The sequence below is a fragment of the Neoarius graeffei genome, chromosome 26, assembly GCF_027579695.1.
Source record: "Neoarius graeffei isolate fNeoGra1 chromosome 26, fNeoGra1.pri, whole genome shotgun sequence".
NCBI classification, from domain to species: Eukaryota; Metazoa; Chordata; class Actinopteri; order Siluriformes; family Ariidae; genus Neoarius; species Neoarius graeffei.
Genome location: NC_083594.1, coordinates 35,242,152 through 35,259,892, shown reverse-complemented (window position 1 = coordinate 35,259,892; position 17,741 = coordinate 35,242,152). Strand labels below are relative to the sequence as shown.

The 17,741-nt window shown below is 42.5% G+C and overlaps 1 protein-coding gene across 5 annotated transcripts in view; it reads left to right on the top strand.

Annotated features, from left to right (window-relative positions):
* Window positions 1–6,040: 6,040 nt before the first annotated feature.
* The window catches only part of eif4g3a (eukaryotic translation initiation factor 4 gamma, 3a), a 185,988-nt gene continuing 174,287 nt past the window's right edge, over window positions 6,041–17,741 (top strand). For all 5 annotated transcript variants that reach the window (XM_060910167.1, XM_060910166.1, XM_060910164.1 and 2 more), the window contains exon 1: window positions 6,041–6,770. In XM_060910167.1, the coding sequence (XP_060766150.1) occupies window positions 6,646–6,770 (125 nt within the window). In that variant the 5' untranslated portion in view covers window positions 6,041–6,645. The remainder of the gene's footprint in view (window positions 6,771–17,741) is intronic.

The window sequence follows — 17,741 nt, the reverse complement described above, 5'->3', positions numbered from 1 at the left end:
GGAGGAGGTGAAGCCTAGTAAAGCAGTTATTTGTTCAGATTCTATGTCTTCCTTAAATAGTATCCAGAGTGGAAAATCTACATGCCGACAAGATCTCTTAGATGAAATTAACCATCTCGTATTTAAGATAAATCAACATAAAACTTTTATTCAGTTCACATGGGTTCCAGCTCATATGGGGGTTGAGGGTATGAGAGAGTGGATAAAATGGCCAAAGAGGCCATCAAGGCAAATGAGGTTGAGTTAGAAGTGCCATTAAGCAAGGCAGAAATTAAAGTATAGCATACTGAATACTGAGGATAGGACACACAAGTCTAAATAGTGGGTTGTATACAATAGGGAAACATCATTCTGGGGCCTGTGCACACTGTGGAGAAGTAGAAAAGGTTGAGCATGTTCTTATACACTGTACACAGTATTCCAGTGAAAGAGAGAAGATGGGGAGAACATTAAGAAAATCTCTAACTATAGATAACTTATTAAGTCAGCCATTCACACAATCAGCAGTAACAGCTCTAACACAGTATTTAAAGGACACTCAACTAGCAAATAGAATTTAGTTTTTTTTTTGTTATAATCAGTCTGCAATGACTTGTTTGTTTATCCTCGTGAAGGGTTTCACAGGAAGATGTGTTTATCCTCATGAATGGTTTCATGGGAAGATTTGTTTATCCCAGTGGCGGCTGGTAGTCTTTCAAACGGGGAGGCTGGTCGGTTACGATATTTCCAGATTTTAAAAGAAAAAAGAAAAAACACATCAATTTTGCCCATACTCTTGCCTCTGATCTGGCTGATTGTTGGCAGGGTCACAAACTGTGAAATAACAGGTTCTTTTGGCCCATTAGCCTACTGTCCAATATACATGATGGTGGTGTTGGGGGGGTATATTTTAATATTTTATATTTTAAAATTGTGGCATGTTGTTTAAAAATTGATCATTATTGGAAGCAGCTCTTTGTCAAGAACCTCAGCAATAACAGCAGAGTGTTCCGGAATAGGCACAAGCACTGACCTTGGGGAGCCAAACATAGAGCTGGGTGCCACACATTTCATTCAAACACACTTTCCCTATATTTTACTTATTTTGACTGAGAAATATTTTATTGACAATTTTGATAACCCTTCACTTTTAATCCAGGTCTGTAGTGTGAAATGTTCTCAGCTGTGTTTTTGTTTAAAAATGTTTTCCAAATTGTAGCTGTGTTTAATTCATATCCAGATAAATATATATTCCAATATAATATCTCATCTCATCATCTCATTAGCTCTAGCCGCTTTATCCTTCTACAGGGTCGCAGGCAAGCTGGAGCCTATCCCAGCTGACTACGGGCGAAAGGCGGGGTACACCCTGGACAAGTCGCCAGGTCATCACAGGGCTGACACATAGACACAGACAACCATTCACACTCACATTCACACCTACGGTCAATTTAGAGTCACCAGTTAACCTAACCTGCATGTCTTTGGACTGTGGGGGAAACCGGAGCACCCGGAGGAAACCCACGCGGACACGGGGAGAACATGCAAACTCCACACAGAAAGGCCCTCGCCGGCCCCGGGGCTCGAACCCAGGACCTTCTTGCTGTGAGGCGACAGCGCTAACCACTACACCACCGTGCCGCCCCAATATAATATACTCAGCATAAACATTTTAAATAGATTCTATATTTTTGGTCCATCCATGACATATTACTAAAGTAGCCTATTTACTGTTGTTGATGTGGGTCACTTGCTGTTAGCCAATTCACTTTCTCGTACCAGGAGAGCTGAAAGGAACGAGTATTATTCCCTACCTTTTTCACCAAGTCAGTTTGAGGCGTTGGTCTACCCTGCTCTTTAATTTCAATTTTTTTCTTGAAAGGAAGACTGGCAAATGGCTTCGCCAAAATTAAATCAGCAATGCTTGGCATCCGTGCGCAGCTTTCTTGCTAGCTGACTAGCCCCCTCAAGTTCAAGTTCAGTCACTCAAATAAACGAAATTTCTGGAACTAAGATAGCAAACTTGACAACACTATATTTACACTTTATTTACAATGAAAATATATACAAACTAAAAAAGCTGGTAGAAACCGTATGTAATGAATGAAATCGAAATGTAAGCTGATCTCTTACAATACACTACAGCACTTGCGAATCTGCATGGGACTGAACTGAAATTCACCGCTGCCTGTCTATATTTGAAACAAGCTGTCAATCAAAGAAAATATCCGGCCGCTTTCACCAATCACCAGTCTCCTCGCGGAAACTGCCATGTCCCTCCCACTGTGAGGCTCGGAGTCCGTGGGCGGGTGTTTTCGCAGTATTTGTCCAATAACCGTCTTGCATTTTGAGATTGAAAAGCGCATAGCTCCCAAATGCCATTGAAGTCCACTGAGGCTGGGAGTCCGTGAGACTCTGTGGGCGGGCGTTTTCGCAGTATTTGTCCAATAATCGTCTTGCATTTTGAGATTGAAAAGCGCATAGCTCCCAAATGCCATTGAAGTCCACTGAGGCTGGGCTGCATTGCGCTGTCGAGGGGGAAAAACTCACGCACACATTAGGCGAACTGGGGAAAGTTATAACGGAATGATTTCGCACTGTAGTTGGGTTGAGCACATATATTTCTATGATTCTGGATCTGAAATAGCAATGTTATAAGGTCGGCTATAATATAAGCCTAGCGCAATTCATCCTACACAATGTTCATCATTTTTAGAGGAGGCTGAGCCTCCCTCGTTGTCTTAGAGCAATCGCCCATGGTTTATCCTCATGGGAAGATTTGTTTATCCTCATGAATGGTTTCATGGGAAGATTTGTTTATCCTCATGAATGGTTTCATGGGAAGATTTGTTTATCCTCATGGGAAGATTTGTTTATCCTCGTGAAGGGTTTCACGGGAAGATTTGTTTATCCTCATGAATGGTTTCATGGGAAGATTTGTTTATCCTCATGAATGGTTTCATGGGAAGATTTGTTTATCCTCATGGGAAGATTTGTTTATCCTCATGAATGGTTTCATGGGAAGATTTGTTTATCCTCATGGGAAGATTTGTTTATCCTCATGGGAAGATGTGTTTATCCTCATGAATGGTTTCATGGGAAGATTTGTTTATCCTCATGGGAAGATTTGTGGCAGATCACAGAATCCAGGGACACGTCGGCCGAAACGAATACGAGATAATCGCAAAAGAAGCATTTTTTTTCCGAAATTTGTGATTTTTGTTTTTTTCCATCATGTGCAAGTTGAGATCTTGAAGAATGCAATCAGTATTTCAGATAATAGATTGTTTTGTTGGAAAAGCATACATTTTTTATTGCAAATTGTCTCATTTTTGTCAGGACTGTAGCCTGCTGGGGGGGGGTGGGTAAATTACCATATGGGCCATTCACATGAAGATTTAAGTCATTTGTTTTTTTTTTCCGCAAATCAGCTGTATGATCCGAGTTGAGTGCATGGCTACTTAACCTGCATACAGGCGTGTGATTTCACTATGGAATGAGTTACTAAACAGAGCGCAGAGGAGCAAACACCGCGAAGCAAACAGACACACGGTATTTACATCGGAGATAACTATTTCTAGCAAAAAAAAAACGCAACCTCGTTTTCCAGATTGAATGGAATACTTGAATGATTGGATGATACACGGACCGTTCTAGGATTACATTCCATCGGAGGCATTGGTGTGTGCAAGGCGACGTTTCTCTTTCTGATGGGGTAAGTTTATTAATCTAAGGCTGTGTGGTTATTTTTGCATGTAACGGAGAGTGTTGTGGTTTGGTTAAGCCTAGGTCACAACCGGACGTACGATTTTTTGGCCGTGTGATTTTTGGCGTTTCCCAAATCGCTGCGGTTTTTTTTGTTCACGGAGAAAGACGCGCGTTGGCCGTAAGTTTGTCTTGCAAACCTGAAAAAAACGTAAGCGCCCGTAGAGTTTGTTTGACATGACAAAGAACCTCTGCGGCCGGTCTGCGGCTCGAAAATCAGCACATCACACGCGCGCTCTCGTGCTTTTCACATGTGCGCTCTCGTGCGTTTCATGCGCGCTCTCCGTGTGTTTCTTGCGTGTTTTGCATGTAGACCGGCCGTAGGAGCGCGTACTGTACGGCCGGTTGTGACTGAGGCGTTACATGAAACTAGTGTTGTGTTAGTTGTGTCATCATTGTGCTATCTTTCTTTCTTACGGTGTGAGTAATTTTTCAACCACAAAATGTTAAAGTATACTTTAGGACTTATTTTTGTACTTCATAATTGTGTTGGGCATACTTTGCATGGAAGGAAAATTGACGTGGTGATCTTTGTTTACATGAAAGTAGCATCGTGCTAGCTCGTAGGGGGTAGGGCTTTCCTTAATGTCATGCAAATGAGCACCATTATGTGCCCGCCCTACACCCAGAGTAGCTGAGATGGAAAACTTTGAGGGCGATTTTCTCCCTTTTCTGTTTTAAGAAGTATACACTTTCAAAAGGCCACACATTCTTCAAATATTGTCAGATCTCCACATGGAAGGCATCATTGGAAAGCTTAGAAACTGTACTTTCTGAATCTGTCAATAACTCAAAATGCCCCCGGGCCGACATGTGTCCCTGGATTCTGTGATCTGCCACATTTGTTTATCCTCATGAATGGTTTCATGGGAAGATTTGTTTATCCTCATGGGAAGATTTGTTTATCCTCGTGAAGGGTTTCACGGGAAGATTTGTTTATCCTCATGAATGGTTTCATGGGGCGATTTGTTTATCCTCGTGACTGGTCGTCACGGGAAGAATTGGTTTATCCTCGTGGAGAATACCACGGGAAGAATTAGTGCGTGCACGTCTGTATGAGTTAACACAGAATAATTAATCTCGAGACTGTCCTTTCGTGTCACCAATGGGAGGGGAAATTGTGTTAAGGTACCCAGACCCCGAGAAAAACCCACGGGATTGGATGAATCACTGTGGTTTAGCATTCTACACAAATTCTAGACAATTTGGCCGAAGTTTCTCTAAGCTCCGGTCAGGTGGGACGAGGGCTGATAGGGCATGCCTGCCCTCTGAGCACCAATACACGTCAAGAAGAGCAAGGATTAACTCCAGCATACATCTCTTAATATTGTTGATATTCTACTCCATTCTATTTTACTATTTCAGCTAGAAGGCTAGAATTCTTCTGTGACCTTGGGTCTCACTGTGTACTGTACTGTTGTGATGACACATTGCTCGAGACATAATATTGATATCTTTTTGAACATTCTATCAGGAACATCTTGCCCTTTGCTATCTCTGACCTAAGGAATGGCCTTTGATATCTGTCTGCACATTGTTATCATATCATAAGAACATATTATTGTATACCATCGCCAAGGTTTCACTCACACACATACATCTGAACATTCATTAGAACAGTGATATAATTAAGACGAGACCTGCTCAAGGTCTGACTACAGGCTCAGTTTTGATTTATCCTCATGCAGGCATTTGCAACGATTAATATCCCTTGAGATCACACCTCAGCCCGGTAGATGGCGGTAATACACATCGATTGTTAATCGCCAATAAATCGACAGAAGAAGACGACCTTGGATGGATGGATGTCTGTCTGGACTACCTGAAATGCTGCTTTGCGATATTATCCATAATTAAGTGCTATATAAATAAAACTGAATTGAATAATGAAACGCAGTGTGCCCGATATTTTCCGAGTCCACCCATTGCAGTGGCTAAAGACTTTTGTGAACATTTTTTGTGGTCTTATTTAGACATAACATAATTTTAGACACAACACTATCCTTGTACCGTGTTTTTGTTTTGGCTTTCTTGCTGTAGTATCCGAGTGTCACCGCTAGATGCCGCTGTATGCACATTGTTTGTGAATAATGTTACAAAAGCTTGAAAATAACAGCATTGTTTATCATTTGGGCAAGTAGACGTTTATTGTATTTAAAAATAACAGCATTGATATTGATTGGTTCGATAGATAGATAGAATGAATGAACAATTACTTGTATAAAGTCGAGATGTGTTTTCTGTATTGTCGGTGACGGATCACGCCCCTTTCTTCCCTTCTGCTTGTTTTGGAAATAAGAGAGAAATAACATTGACTGACTGAGCGGATGTTTTGTGCAAAGCCGAACAGATCAGATGCAGTGCCGAAATCACCCGGCTGGATATTTTGCAGTGGCATGTGAGGAATCTGTGCAAGCGAGGCGCCTGAGGTAAAGCCCGAGCGTTTCCGAACTGCGCCGACGTTTCCCGAACCGTCTGTACTACCGGACTGCTCGTTCACGCCATGTTGCGATAACTCTCCGAGGTAAATGAGGTATTACTTTCAATATGAGGCGCAGGACTGAATAAAAGCAGCCGGGAGAGATTTGAAGAAGAGGATTGTATTAACGGGGTCGGTGGAGATCCAGGGCGGAGTGCTGAAACCCCCCCTTCACGTCTCTGTCCCCATGAGCACGTACAACCCCGAGAAAAAAGCGACTGCACCGAAAATGGCTTTTTTTCGCACGGATACCGAGATACTCTTATTCCATGGCGTGAACTTATCTACGGCCTGCTGAAGACAAGAGAAGAGAAGAGAAGATACGCGCCTATGTGCGGTAGATAGCTGCACTGTGTCGATATTTTAGCCGCGTATTATTGTTTTCTTTTGAATTTTTTTTTTTAGTTTAGTTTAGTACCGCCATGAGTTCAGCACCGAATGCAGCCACCATAACGGGACCGAGCCAGCTGCGGGTTTCTTCGGTGTCAGTACCACCGGGAGTCACGGCCGCTCCTCAGCCTCCTACCGTGCCGGTACCGCCACCTCAGTATCCTTCACTAGCCGGCATTTCACTCAGCCGCAGCCCGATGGAGAACCCGGCGAGGTTTGGATGTGTGTGTGTGTGTGTGTGTTAAAGTAACGGCCGCTGAGGCTGGCTCACTCAGGGAGTGTTATCTGGGAGAGATTAGCTCGGGAGATTAGCGCTGCGCCCGAGGATGCTAATCACAGTATTGCTGCCTGGTTGCTAGTTCAGACTGCGTGTGTGTGTTTGGTGTGTGTGTGTGTGTTGGCTGAGGTTCGGAGTGTTTTCTCGCGGAGGGTTTGCCTGGCGCTTTTGTTCGTGAAATTTGACAACTCCGGCTTTGTGTTTGTGAGAGAGAGAGAGAGAGAGAGAGAGAGAGGGAGGGAGAGACGCCTGAATATCCGCACACTCTCGTACCCAAAATCCGCTAAGTACGATTTTCCGAACAGGTTTATTGAGTAAAACAGTGAGTAGCGTCTGTTGACGGAGGAAAGAGAGAAAGTTGCTGGGTTGAAATAGAAATAAATATAAAGGTTTGCGGGATTTTCCCCGGTTTGGCGCAAGTGCTGCCTGTTCAGAGCGCCATTTGAGCCCGGCTGTCACGTGACCCTGACGGTACCTGTATTACCCTGTCCACACCAGGGATTTTGTACCGATACGATACTACTTTCGTACCGCAACACCTGTCCACCCGAAACCGGAAGTAAACAGACCCTGCGCCATATTGGAAGACCAACAAACTCGTGATTAGGGGAAAATAACGGCAGCGGTATGTGAACCCACGAGAATAAAGTGGAGTGGCAAACGACTCAAACAAACAAATCTGAGCTGTTTTATTTATGATTTATTGGCCCAACAGTAGACGTGAAAGAAACCTGTGTGAGACTTGGCAAAAAACTGTGGATATAATGGATAAGTCTGTGCATGATTTGCGGACACTTTGAGGGAAGCAAACGCAAGAAATTCAGATTTAAAACAGGCTAAATTGGCCCCAAGTTGATAACTGGATGAGGAGCAAGCCTCCCAGACTTCTACAATTTAATAATAATAAGGCGGCACGGTCGTGTAGTGGTTAGCGCTGTCGCCTCACAGCAAGAAGGTCCTGGGTTCGAGCCCCGGGGCCGGCGAGGGCCTTTCTGTGCGGAGTTTGCATGTTCTCCCCGTGTCTGCGTGGGTTTCCTCCGGGTGCTCCGGTTTCCCCCACAGTCCAAAGACATGCAGGTTAGGTTAACTGGTGACTCTAAATTGACCGTAGGTGCGAATGTGAATGGTTGTCTATGTGTCAGCCCTGTGATGACCTGGCGACTTGTCCAGGGTGTACCCCGCCTTTCACCCGTAGTCAGCTGGGATAGGCTCCAGCTTGCCTGCGACCCTGTAGAAGGATAAAGCGGCTAGAGATAATGAGATGAGATAATAATTATAATAATATGAGATAATAATAATAATAATAATAATAATTTAGGATGGTTTGGGGCTTGCTCTCCCTCCTATTATATAAATAAAGCATAGTTGTTGTATAGGCATATATCATAAATACATATGTATAATTTGGATAAATTAACCTAAATTATGGATACCTTAATAGTAACAAAAAGTACTAATTTTTCAACTGAAAATATATATTATTAAAAGATAAATATCAACAAGATTACCTTGGCCATAACTATGTGTAGGTTATTCTTAATAACAGCTGTAATATTACGAACCAAGCCACTAACAACATAATTGTAAGCCTGTAGCCCTTTGTAGGCCTTCAAGTCATCAGCAGTGTAGGCACTGGGTGTAAACAACAAATAGTTTACAATGTCTGGGTAGCAAACAGATGGCAGAATTGGTGTCCGGTCCTCCTTATGTATCTGACACGGAGAAATAATATAAATCGTGCTGCCTACCAGATTACAGTCGTCTGTTTTATTGTATCAGTACTAGTATCACTTACTATACTCATCAGTCATAGATTAGTCCAGTACAACATGACCAGCTTGCTTTTTTCCATTTGACTGTCGCAAGTTTTTTCAGGCTGGTACAGTCAAAAATTGAAAAAAGTTTTGGCCTACTAAACTAGTCATCGATTCTACTAGTGTATTAATTGGAGTCGACATGAAAACGTTAGGTAAAAACTTTAAACCAGTACAATCACTTCTTCAAAGTTTCACCAAATGGTTTTATTTATGCAATTTAAAGCTCATAATACTGTATAACTTTGGTCGAGTAAAAACACGGAGCAAAAACATGGCTGAATCCTGAATGACTCCTATTTGTTTAAATAGGGGACTACATAGGTGGCAGAATGTAGTTTCTTTTTCCCTGCCATGGAAGCGCACTTGTATACCGAGGAGGAAAGCAATTTGCATTACAGCCGTGAGGCGGCTCGGCTCGGTTTTCCCTTTCGGGCGCTCTCGTTTTCTGTTAGAATTTGGTAAAGAAAAAAAATATATATTATTTACCAGCTTACCGGGTCCATTAACATAAATCTGACAGCTGACAAGGTCGGGATATAAACGAACTTTTGCGTTAAACTGTGTGCTTGGATTCACATAATTTTTTCTGAGTCTTATCATATGGGTCAAACCCATCAATCACAGCCAGTTTCTCCACATACCGTGCCCTTTCTGCAACTGGTAATGTACTCACATAACCCGAATTATCATCCATCGTGTCACTTTACTCTCGCTCGTACTTTGTTTTATATTGTGAGTGCATGTACTTGGTCTTCCAATATGGCGCCTAACAAAATCTCGCGGCGCGGTGACGTCATGTGAAAGGGGTCTATAGAGGGCTACCGCGTGACGTCACCGTACCGCGAGATTTTGTTAGGGCGCCATATTGGAAGACCTCAAGTACATACATACATACATACATACATACATACATACATACTCACAATATAAAACTACGAGCGAGAGTGAAGTGACACGATGGCTGATAATTCGGGTTATGTGAGTACATTACCAGCTGCAGAAAGGGCACGGTATGTGGAGAAACTGGCTGTGATTGATGGGTTTGACCCATATGATAAGAATCGGGGCAAGGGAGAATGGAAACATAAGGAGGACCTGACACCAATTCTGCCATCTGTTTGCTACCCAGACATTGTAAACTATTGGCCCTTTTCCACTACCCTTTTTCAGCTCACTTCAGCCTGACACGGCTCGTGTTTCGACTACCTCAGAGCAGCACGACCCAGCACCCAAAACTCGCACGGTTTTGGAGTGGGGCTGAAGTGAGCCAAACCGAGCCGAGTGAGGCTAGGCGCGTGAGGAGACACTCCCCCGTGCACTGATTGGTGAGGAGGAGTGTCCTCACATGCCCACACACGCCCCGCGAGCGCGCTGGGATCTGTAAACACTGTAAACCCGGAAGAAGAAGAATTACGAGAATTTCTGAAGCCTTATGCGCCTCGCCTCATCTATACGCTCTTGCCAGTATCTGTTGGCGTTGTCGGTGACAACAAGCCACAGCACCAAGACCAGCAACACTAATGACTCCATGTTTATTGTTTACTATCCGGGTCGTGAGACTACCGCTTAAAAGGTCACTGATGTCACTGTTTGCGCCGCCTAACGACATCACGTGACGTCCACCCACTTTCGCTAACTCCACCCAATGTGTCCACCCACTTCCAGCCAGCACGGTTCAGCGCGGTTGTAGTCGAAATGCAACTCCAATAGCCCCACTCAGCTCGACTCAGCCCAACTCGGCACGGCACGGCTCAGCCCGACTCAGCCGCGTTGGTAGTGGAAAAGCGGCATATTTGTTGTTTACACCCAGTGCCTACACTGCTGATGACTTGAAAGCCTACAAAGGGCTACAGGCTTACAATTATGTTGTTAGTGGCTTGGTTCGTGATATTACAGCTGTTGTTAAGAATAACTTACACATAGTTATGGCCAAGGTAATCTTGTTGATATCTTTTAATAATATATCTTTTCAGTTGAAAAATTAATACTTTTTGTTACTATTAAGGTATCCATAATTTAGGTTAATTTATCCAAATTATACATATGTATTTATGATATATGCCTACACAACAACTATGCTTTATTTATATAATAGGAGGGAGAGCAAGCCCCAAACCATCCTAAATTATTATTATTATTATTATTATTATTATTAAATTGTAGAAGTCTGGGAGGCTTGCTCCTCATACAGTTATCAACTTGGGGCCAATTTAGCCTGTTTTAAATCTGAATTTCTTGCGTTTGCTTCCCTCAAAGTGTCCGCAGATAATGCACAGACTTATCCATTATATCCACAGTTTTTTGCCAAGTCTCACACAGGTTTCTTTCAAGTCTACTGTTGGGCCAATAAATCATAAATAAAACAGCTCAGATTTGTTTAAGTCGTTTGCCACTCCACTTTATTCTCGTGGGTTCACATACCGCTGCCGTTATTATCCCCCTAATCACGAGTTTGTTGGTCTTCCAATATGGCGCAGGGTCTGTTTACTTCCGGTTTCAGGTGACGTCAGTGAAATCCCTCTATACCGGTACTGTAGCGGTCTAACTGTATCGATATGAAACCCACAAATGTATAGCTGTGTTCACATATATACCAGTACGATAGTGGTATAACTGTATCGATACAAAGTATACCGGTACAGTTTAGTGCATCTGCACTGTAAAAAAAGAATAGTTGAGAATACTTGAAATTTCAAGGCAACCGTCTGCATTAAGAATTTTATGTTTTGCCAACGATGTGCCCATGATAATCCAAACTATGATAACACTGTTATCTTTATTAACAATTCTTAATTAAGTCAATTTTCAATTCCTCGTTCTGCCAACATAGATTTCTCTTTTTGCTGAAATCACAGTAGTACAAAAAGGCAGTTGAAGTTATCACAATTTTTTTTTTTGGCTTTTTTCACCTTTATTGGATAGGACAGTGTAGAGACAGGAAATGAGCGGGAGAGAGAGACGGGGAGGGATCGGGAAATGACCACGGGTCGGAATCGAACCCAGGTCCCCGGATTTATGGTATGGCACCTTATCCACCTGAGCCACGACAACATGAACTTCAACCGCAGAGAGAACCACATTGCCCAGCCCTTGCATTTGGGAGAGGAAATCCCGTGTCTTGGTCATTAAGAGCATGCGCTGAATAAACACCTGTGGCAATTATGTATTTTCAATTCAGATTATTCACTATTGTATATTTACACATCATTGAGGTGCACCCTATCAGTTTGATGTGGATTTTTCTGTTCGTTAATAATTATTCATATTTTCTTGTCCATTCAATTGTGAATATGGAATTGCTTGAACAAAGCGTAATTCTATTTTTTTACAGTGTGTCCACACTAGCGAGAAATGTTTGCGGTTTTCTTTCACGGTAGTTGGAATGCGCGTGCGCAAAATCTTTCCGTGGTTACCGAGTAACTTCCTTCCGAGAATATGGCAGATGAAACAACGTGTGTGTGCTTTTTGTTGTCAATGTACAGTCTGTATTTCTGGTGGTCATTTATTCAGTCGAATCGTATAAAATGCGCGAGGCAGTTGAGAAAGAAACAAAGAAAATGAATCTCCGTTCTTCACTATTTTATTCAGCGAAGAAGTAGGAATGGTTCCTTGCGCATGCGCATTATATTTGTATCGATACAGAACCGCTTCATCTGTCCACACTACAGCGAAGCGCTACAGTACCGATACTGTACCGGTACGAAACCCATATACCCTGTCCACACTAGGGATTTTGTACCGATACGATACTACTTTCGTACCACAACACCTGTCCACACTAGCAACTATACCGGTACTGTAGCGCTTCGCTGTAGTGTGGACAGATGAAGCGGTTCTGTATCGATACAAATATAATGCGCATGCGCAACGAACCATTCCTACTTCTTCCGGGTTATTCATACAATACAATACGCACGTGCTTTCCAGCTGTAAATAAAACGTCAAAATGGCTCAAAACGACCGTGGAGCTACATGGAGCAAAGACGAAGTTATGTGTTTGTTGGAGCTTTGGGGAGACGAGCGATGCCAGGAACAGTTGGAACAGGAGATTCGTTTTCTTTGTTTCTTTCTCAACTGCCTCGCGTGTCTTGTACGATTCGACTGAATAAATGACCACCAGAAATACAGACTGTACACTGACAACAAAAAGCACACACACATTGTTTCATCCGCCATATTCTCGGAAGGAAGTTACTCAGTAACCACGGAAACATTTCGCGCACGCGCATTTCAACTACCATGAAAGAAAACCGCAAACATTTCTCACTAGTGTGGACAGATGCACTAAACTGTACCGGTATACTTTGTATCGATACAGTTATACCACTATCGTACCGGTATATCTGTGAACACGGCTATATACAGTAAGGGTTGTTTTACAATCAGGGTACGCAAGCTAAAAATCACATTTAACACATTATCTTCAATATCAAAAGGCTTGACTAAATAAACTTGGTTGTTTATTGCAGCCCTGCGATGGCTCTATTTACCATGCAAAAAAAAAAAATTTGGTGATAACGTTATTTTTGGTGAATGTATGGCGATTAGGGCTGTACGATATGCGTATCGAAATCGCGATACACAGAGCCACGATCCGTATCGCGATACAAGAAGGCAGAATCGCGGTACACCCTTTCAAACTTCTCCTCAGCCCAAAAACAGAGGTGCTTCCAAACTTCAATTTATGAATACTTTACTTTTTATTTAAATTACATTTTAAACTTACTTAAATTACTTTTATTTTTTATATCTATTAGTAAGTCGTTTTTTCGCCGACCTGCGACAATCTTCTGCGAGTCACGCAACGTCCACACTCGCCACTGGCAGAGCATTCATTTCTTTTAAGTGGTCGCCATTCTGGTTGCGACGCGGGGAGCGAATCTGTAAATAAGCAGCTCATTGGCTGGCTAGGTGTGCCACAAGCCAATCACAATCACTTGACCGGAAAGGCATGCAGCGTTGCCAGATTGGGCAGGTTTAGGTGCTTTTTGGCTGGTTTTGAACATATTTTGGGGTGGAAAACGTTAGCAATATCTGGCAACACTGAAGGCATGTCTGCTTGGGCGGAAGCCTTCTGCGGCAGTTACATTTTGACACGCGAGCAATGTTTCACCATAAAAATTCCGTAATTTCCATCTGTTTTCCGCGATCACAGAAAATCATTGGCCCTATGAGAGTGAGACAGTGAGAGAGCCACCCCTATACCCCCCCCCAAAAAAAAAAAAAAAAATCTTAACGGATTTACACGATTTGGAAAAAGACTTTTTCAGAACCGAAAAAAAACAGAGCTTCCGGCTCAACAGTATTATTTTGAGAAATAAAACAATCTTTGGATATACATTTGTTCATTTTTGCATACATATTACTCATTCTCTGCAGTGGTCTGAATTATTTGTTATTAAATAGTTCATGTAAGTAAGTAAATGTTAATAAGTCAAATTTACTACTTTAAAAAAACATTTTAAAAAGAATCGTGGGTCAAAAATCGCGATACGAATCGAATCGTGAGTTGGGTGTATCGTTACAGCCCTAATGGCAATATGTGTCATATTTAGCAAAATTACTTGCGTCATTTAGAAAAAGTGCTTTTTTTGACCACCGGTAGCTCCAAAAGGGATGCACTTAAATCATTCTTTATACCAAATATTTGGTTCCATATCATTGGAAACATAGTTAAGTTTTAATGTTGAATGCCAGTAAGTTTTCAGACTATTTTGATCAAATTAGTATGTAATTGTTTCAAAAAAATGTCCTCTCCGAGACAGCTAATTTTTCAATCTAAAATAACATATCGAAAATGATTATTTTCATCCTAAAATGTGGTCAAGGTATTGGGACATAAATATTAGAGACAAGTAACACAAAGCTTACAGCCTTATATTTAAAAGCACTATGGAAGTAGTGGATTCTGAATTGTCGAAAAAAAATGTCCTCTCCGAGAATCACTTCATTTGTTTCTCCCATCTTATAGCAGATTACACAAAAATACCATACACACATGTCAAAAAATTACCTGAAATCTGTTCTTTAACTCGTCCTTCACTTAAAAACTGGTACAAGAACCAGTTTGAATCAATTTGAATTTTGGACCCCTGTGACACAAACTTTGTACCCTGATTGTAATGGCCCTTTTCCACTACCCTTTTTCAGCTCACTTCAGCTCACTTCAGCCCGACACGGCTCGCGTTTCGACTACCAAAAACCAGCACGACTCAGCTCGTTTCAGCCCTGCTTAGCCCCTAAAACTCGCACCGTTTTGGAGTGGGGCTGAAGCGAGCCAAACCGTGCCGACTGAGGTTGGGGGCGTGAGCAGACACTCCCCTGTGCACTGATTGGTGAGGAGGCGTGTCCTCACATGCCCACACACGCCCCGCGAGCGCGCTGGGATCTGTAAACACCGCAAACCCGGAAGAAGAATAATTATGAATTGCGAGAATTTCTGAAGCCTTATGCGCCTCGCCTCATCTATACGCTCTTGCCAGTATTTGTTGGCGTTGTCGGTGACAACAAGCCACAGCACCAAGACCAGCAACACTAACGACTCCATGTCCTCCATGTTTATTGTTTACTATTCGGGTCGTGAGACTACCGCTTAAAAGATCACTGAATCAGTGACATACAGAGCATCGTGGACGAGTTCGCGGAGCGCAAGGCTCGTCGTATGCCCTTCAAATAATGCGCGCAGTAGGCTATTGATGTTTTATTATGAGCCATGTACAGTATGTCGCCGAATGTTTTTTTGTTTCTGAGTTACATGTTCGTTTGAAGGACTTAATGTACAAAATAACATAGTTGCACCCGTAGTGTTGAAATTGGTAAACACAGTGCATTCAGTGAGGTTTGCACCGCCCTCCTTTTATTTCTGACTCTTCCTGTCACCGTTGCAACCTCTGAGCGCTCATTCGTATGCCCTTCAAATAATGTGCGCAGTATAGGCTATTGATGTTTTATTATGAGCCATGTACAGTATCCTAATGTTTTTTGTTTCTGAGTTACATGTTCGTTTGAAGGACTTGATGTACTAAATAACATAGTTGCACCCGGTAGTGTTGAAATTGGTAAACACCGCAGTTGCGGACATTTTGTAGCCTAAAATGATGTTATGATAAGCTTTAATAAAGGGCCCGGTCATTTGCCCCGCCCCCGGCCCGGCTCTGACTTGTTCCGCCACTGTCACTGATGTCACTGTTTGCGCTGCTTAACGACATCACGTGACGTCCACCCACTTTCACTAACTCCACCCAATGTGTCCACCCACTTCCAGCCAGCACGGTTCAGCGCGGTTGTAGTCGAAATGCAACTCCAACAGCCCCGCTCAGCTCGACTCAGCTCGACTCAGCACGGCACGGCTCAGCCGCGTTTGTAGTGGAAAAGCGGCATAAAACAGCCAGTAACTTCTTTATCCTGGTTAGCATTGCAGATGGATGCTGGTGCAGTGCTTAGCACTGTCGCCTCACAAGAAGGTTCCAGGTTCAAGCCGTACACCCAACAGGGGTCTTTCTGCATGTTCTCGTCATATCCATGTGGGTTTCTTCCGGTGCAGTGCGCCGGCGCACAGTTCAAAGATATGCAGGTGAGGTAAAATACCCAGGTGTTGTACAAGCCAGTGCATACTTAGTGCTGGTCCCAATCCTGGATTGATCGGGGAGGTTTGCATCAGGAAGGACCACAGTGGATCTGCTACGTATACTGTAGATTCACTGTGGCAACCCTTAACAGGAGCAAAAACCTTAACGGAAGAAGAAGAGCATCGCAGGTGAATCTGGAGCCCATCCTGTGAATACTGTGTGTGAGGTGGGAATAAAGTCTGGACAGGATGCCAGTCCGTTTCAGGGCATCATGTGCGCACACGCATTCCTTCACAATTAAGGGAAAGTGAGAGTAGTCAGTCTGCCTACTGGCATGTTTTTTGGGGAGTTGGAAGGAAACCAGAGAACCCAGAGGAAATGAGACGAGAAGAACATGCAAAGAAACTTTACACAGACAGGAAACCAAGTACAGGATTGAACCGGAAGCCCTGGAGCTGCTGCGCTGCCATCGCTGTCGTATGTATGCATTTTTATGATGCACCGATCCCACGTCTTCCATTTTCAGTGTAATATAAATCCAGCTGATACCCGAAACTGATCCGATACCGACATTCTCGTATAAAGCCAACGCTCTGCAAGCTTCTGCTACCAAAGTTATGTGTAACGTTAAAGATGGAACACGAGTATATGCTTTAGGATAATTTGTGTCCTGTGTTTAGTGTACAAGGTCTGTGTTGGAGCAGTTCATATCGCGCACACACGCATCTACAACACCACATCTGTGAATCTGACGAGAATATGCCTAATTAAATCTGATACTGATTCAGGTTTTCAAGGCAGTATTGACAAGATGTTGATAACTTGTGTACAAAAGTGTTTGTCATCTACGAACTCCTTTAAAAGTCCCCCCCCGTGCAAATTTTTTTTTAAATCGGCACATGGTGTATAATTTTAAGAATGAATTCATAGTATGTATGTTGTCTCAGCTTTCATTGCCTATGAGTAGCACACTGTGTGAGCACAATCGCTATCAGGCGCATTAAAATGTAAATAACTTTTCTAGAATTTCACCAAAACTCATTGAATTTTCAGCATTGTAAGAGAACTCCCTAAAGTATTATTCAGCAAAACCCCAGAATGATGGCACAAATCTAGAATTTTTAACAGAATTTTAGTTCTTAAAATTTAACGTAATTATGGACGTCATGCGTAACATTTACACCCGTGAAAAATCATTTTGAATGCTGTTTTGAAAGTTTTGATCAAATATTCTCTATAATAAAAAAATCGCTTAAATATTATAAACACAGTCTTTTAATGTAACAAAAAATAATTTTGATAAAGCAAGGAAATTCGGAAGAAAATTTTTTTTCTTTTGCTTGTTGTGCGCGTCACGCTACCAAAATCTAACTAACCCCTTCACGAACAATTCCAACTTTCATGGACTTGTAGCGCGAATAAACCTTTCAAAAATGTATATAATACTTCTCACCCAGTAAATTAGA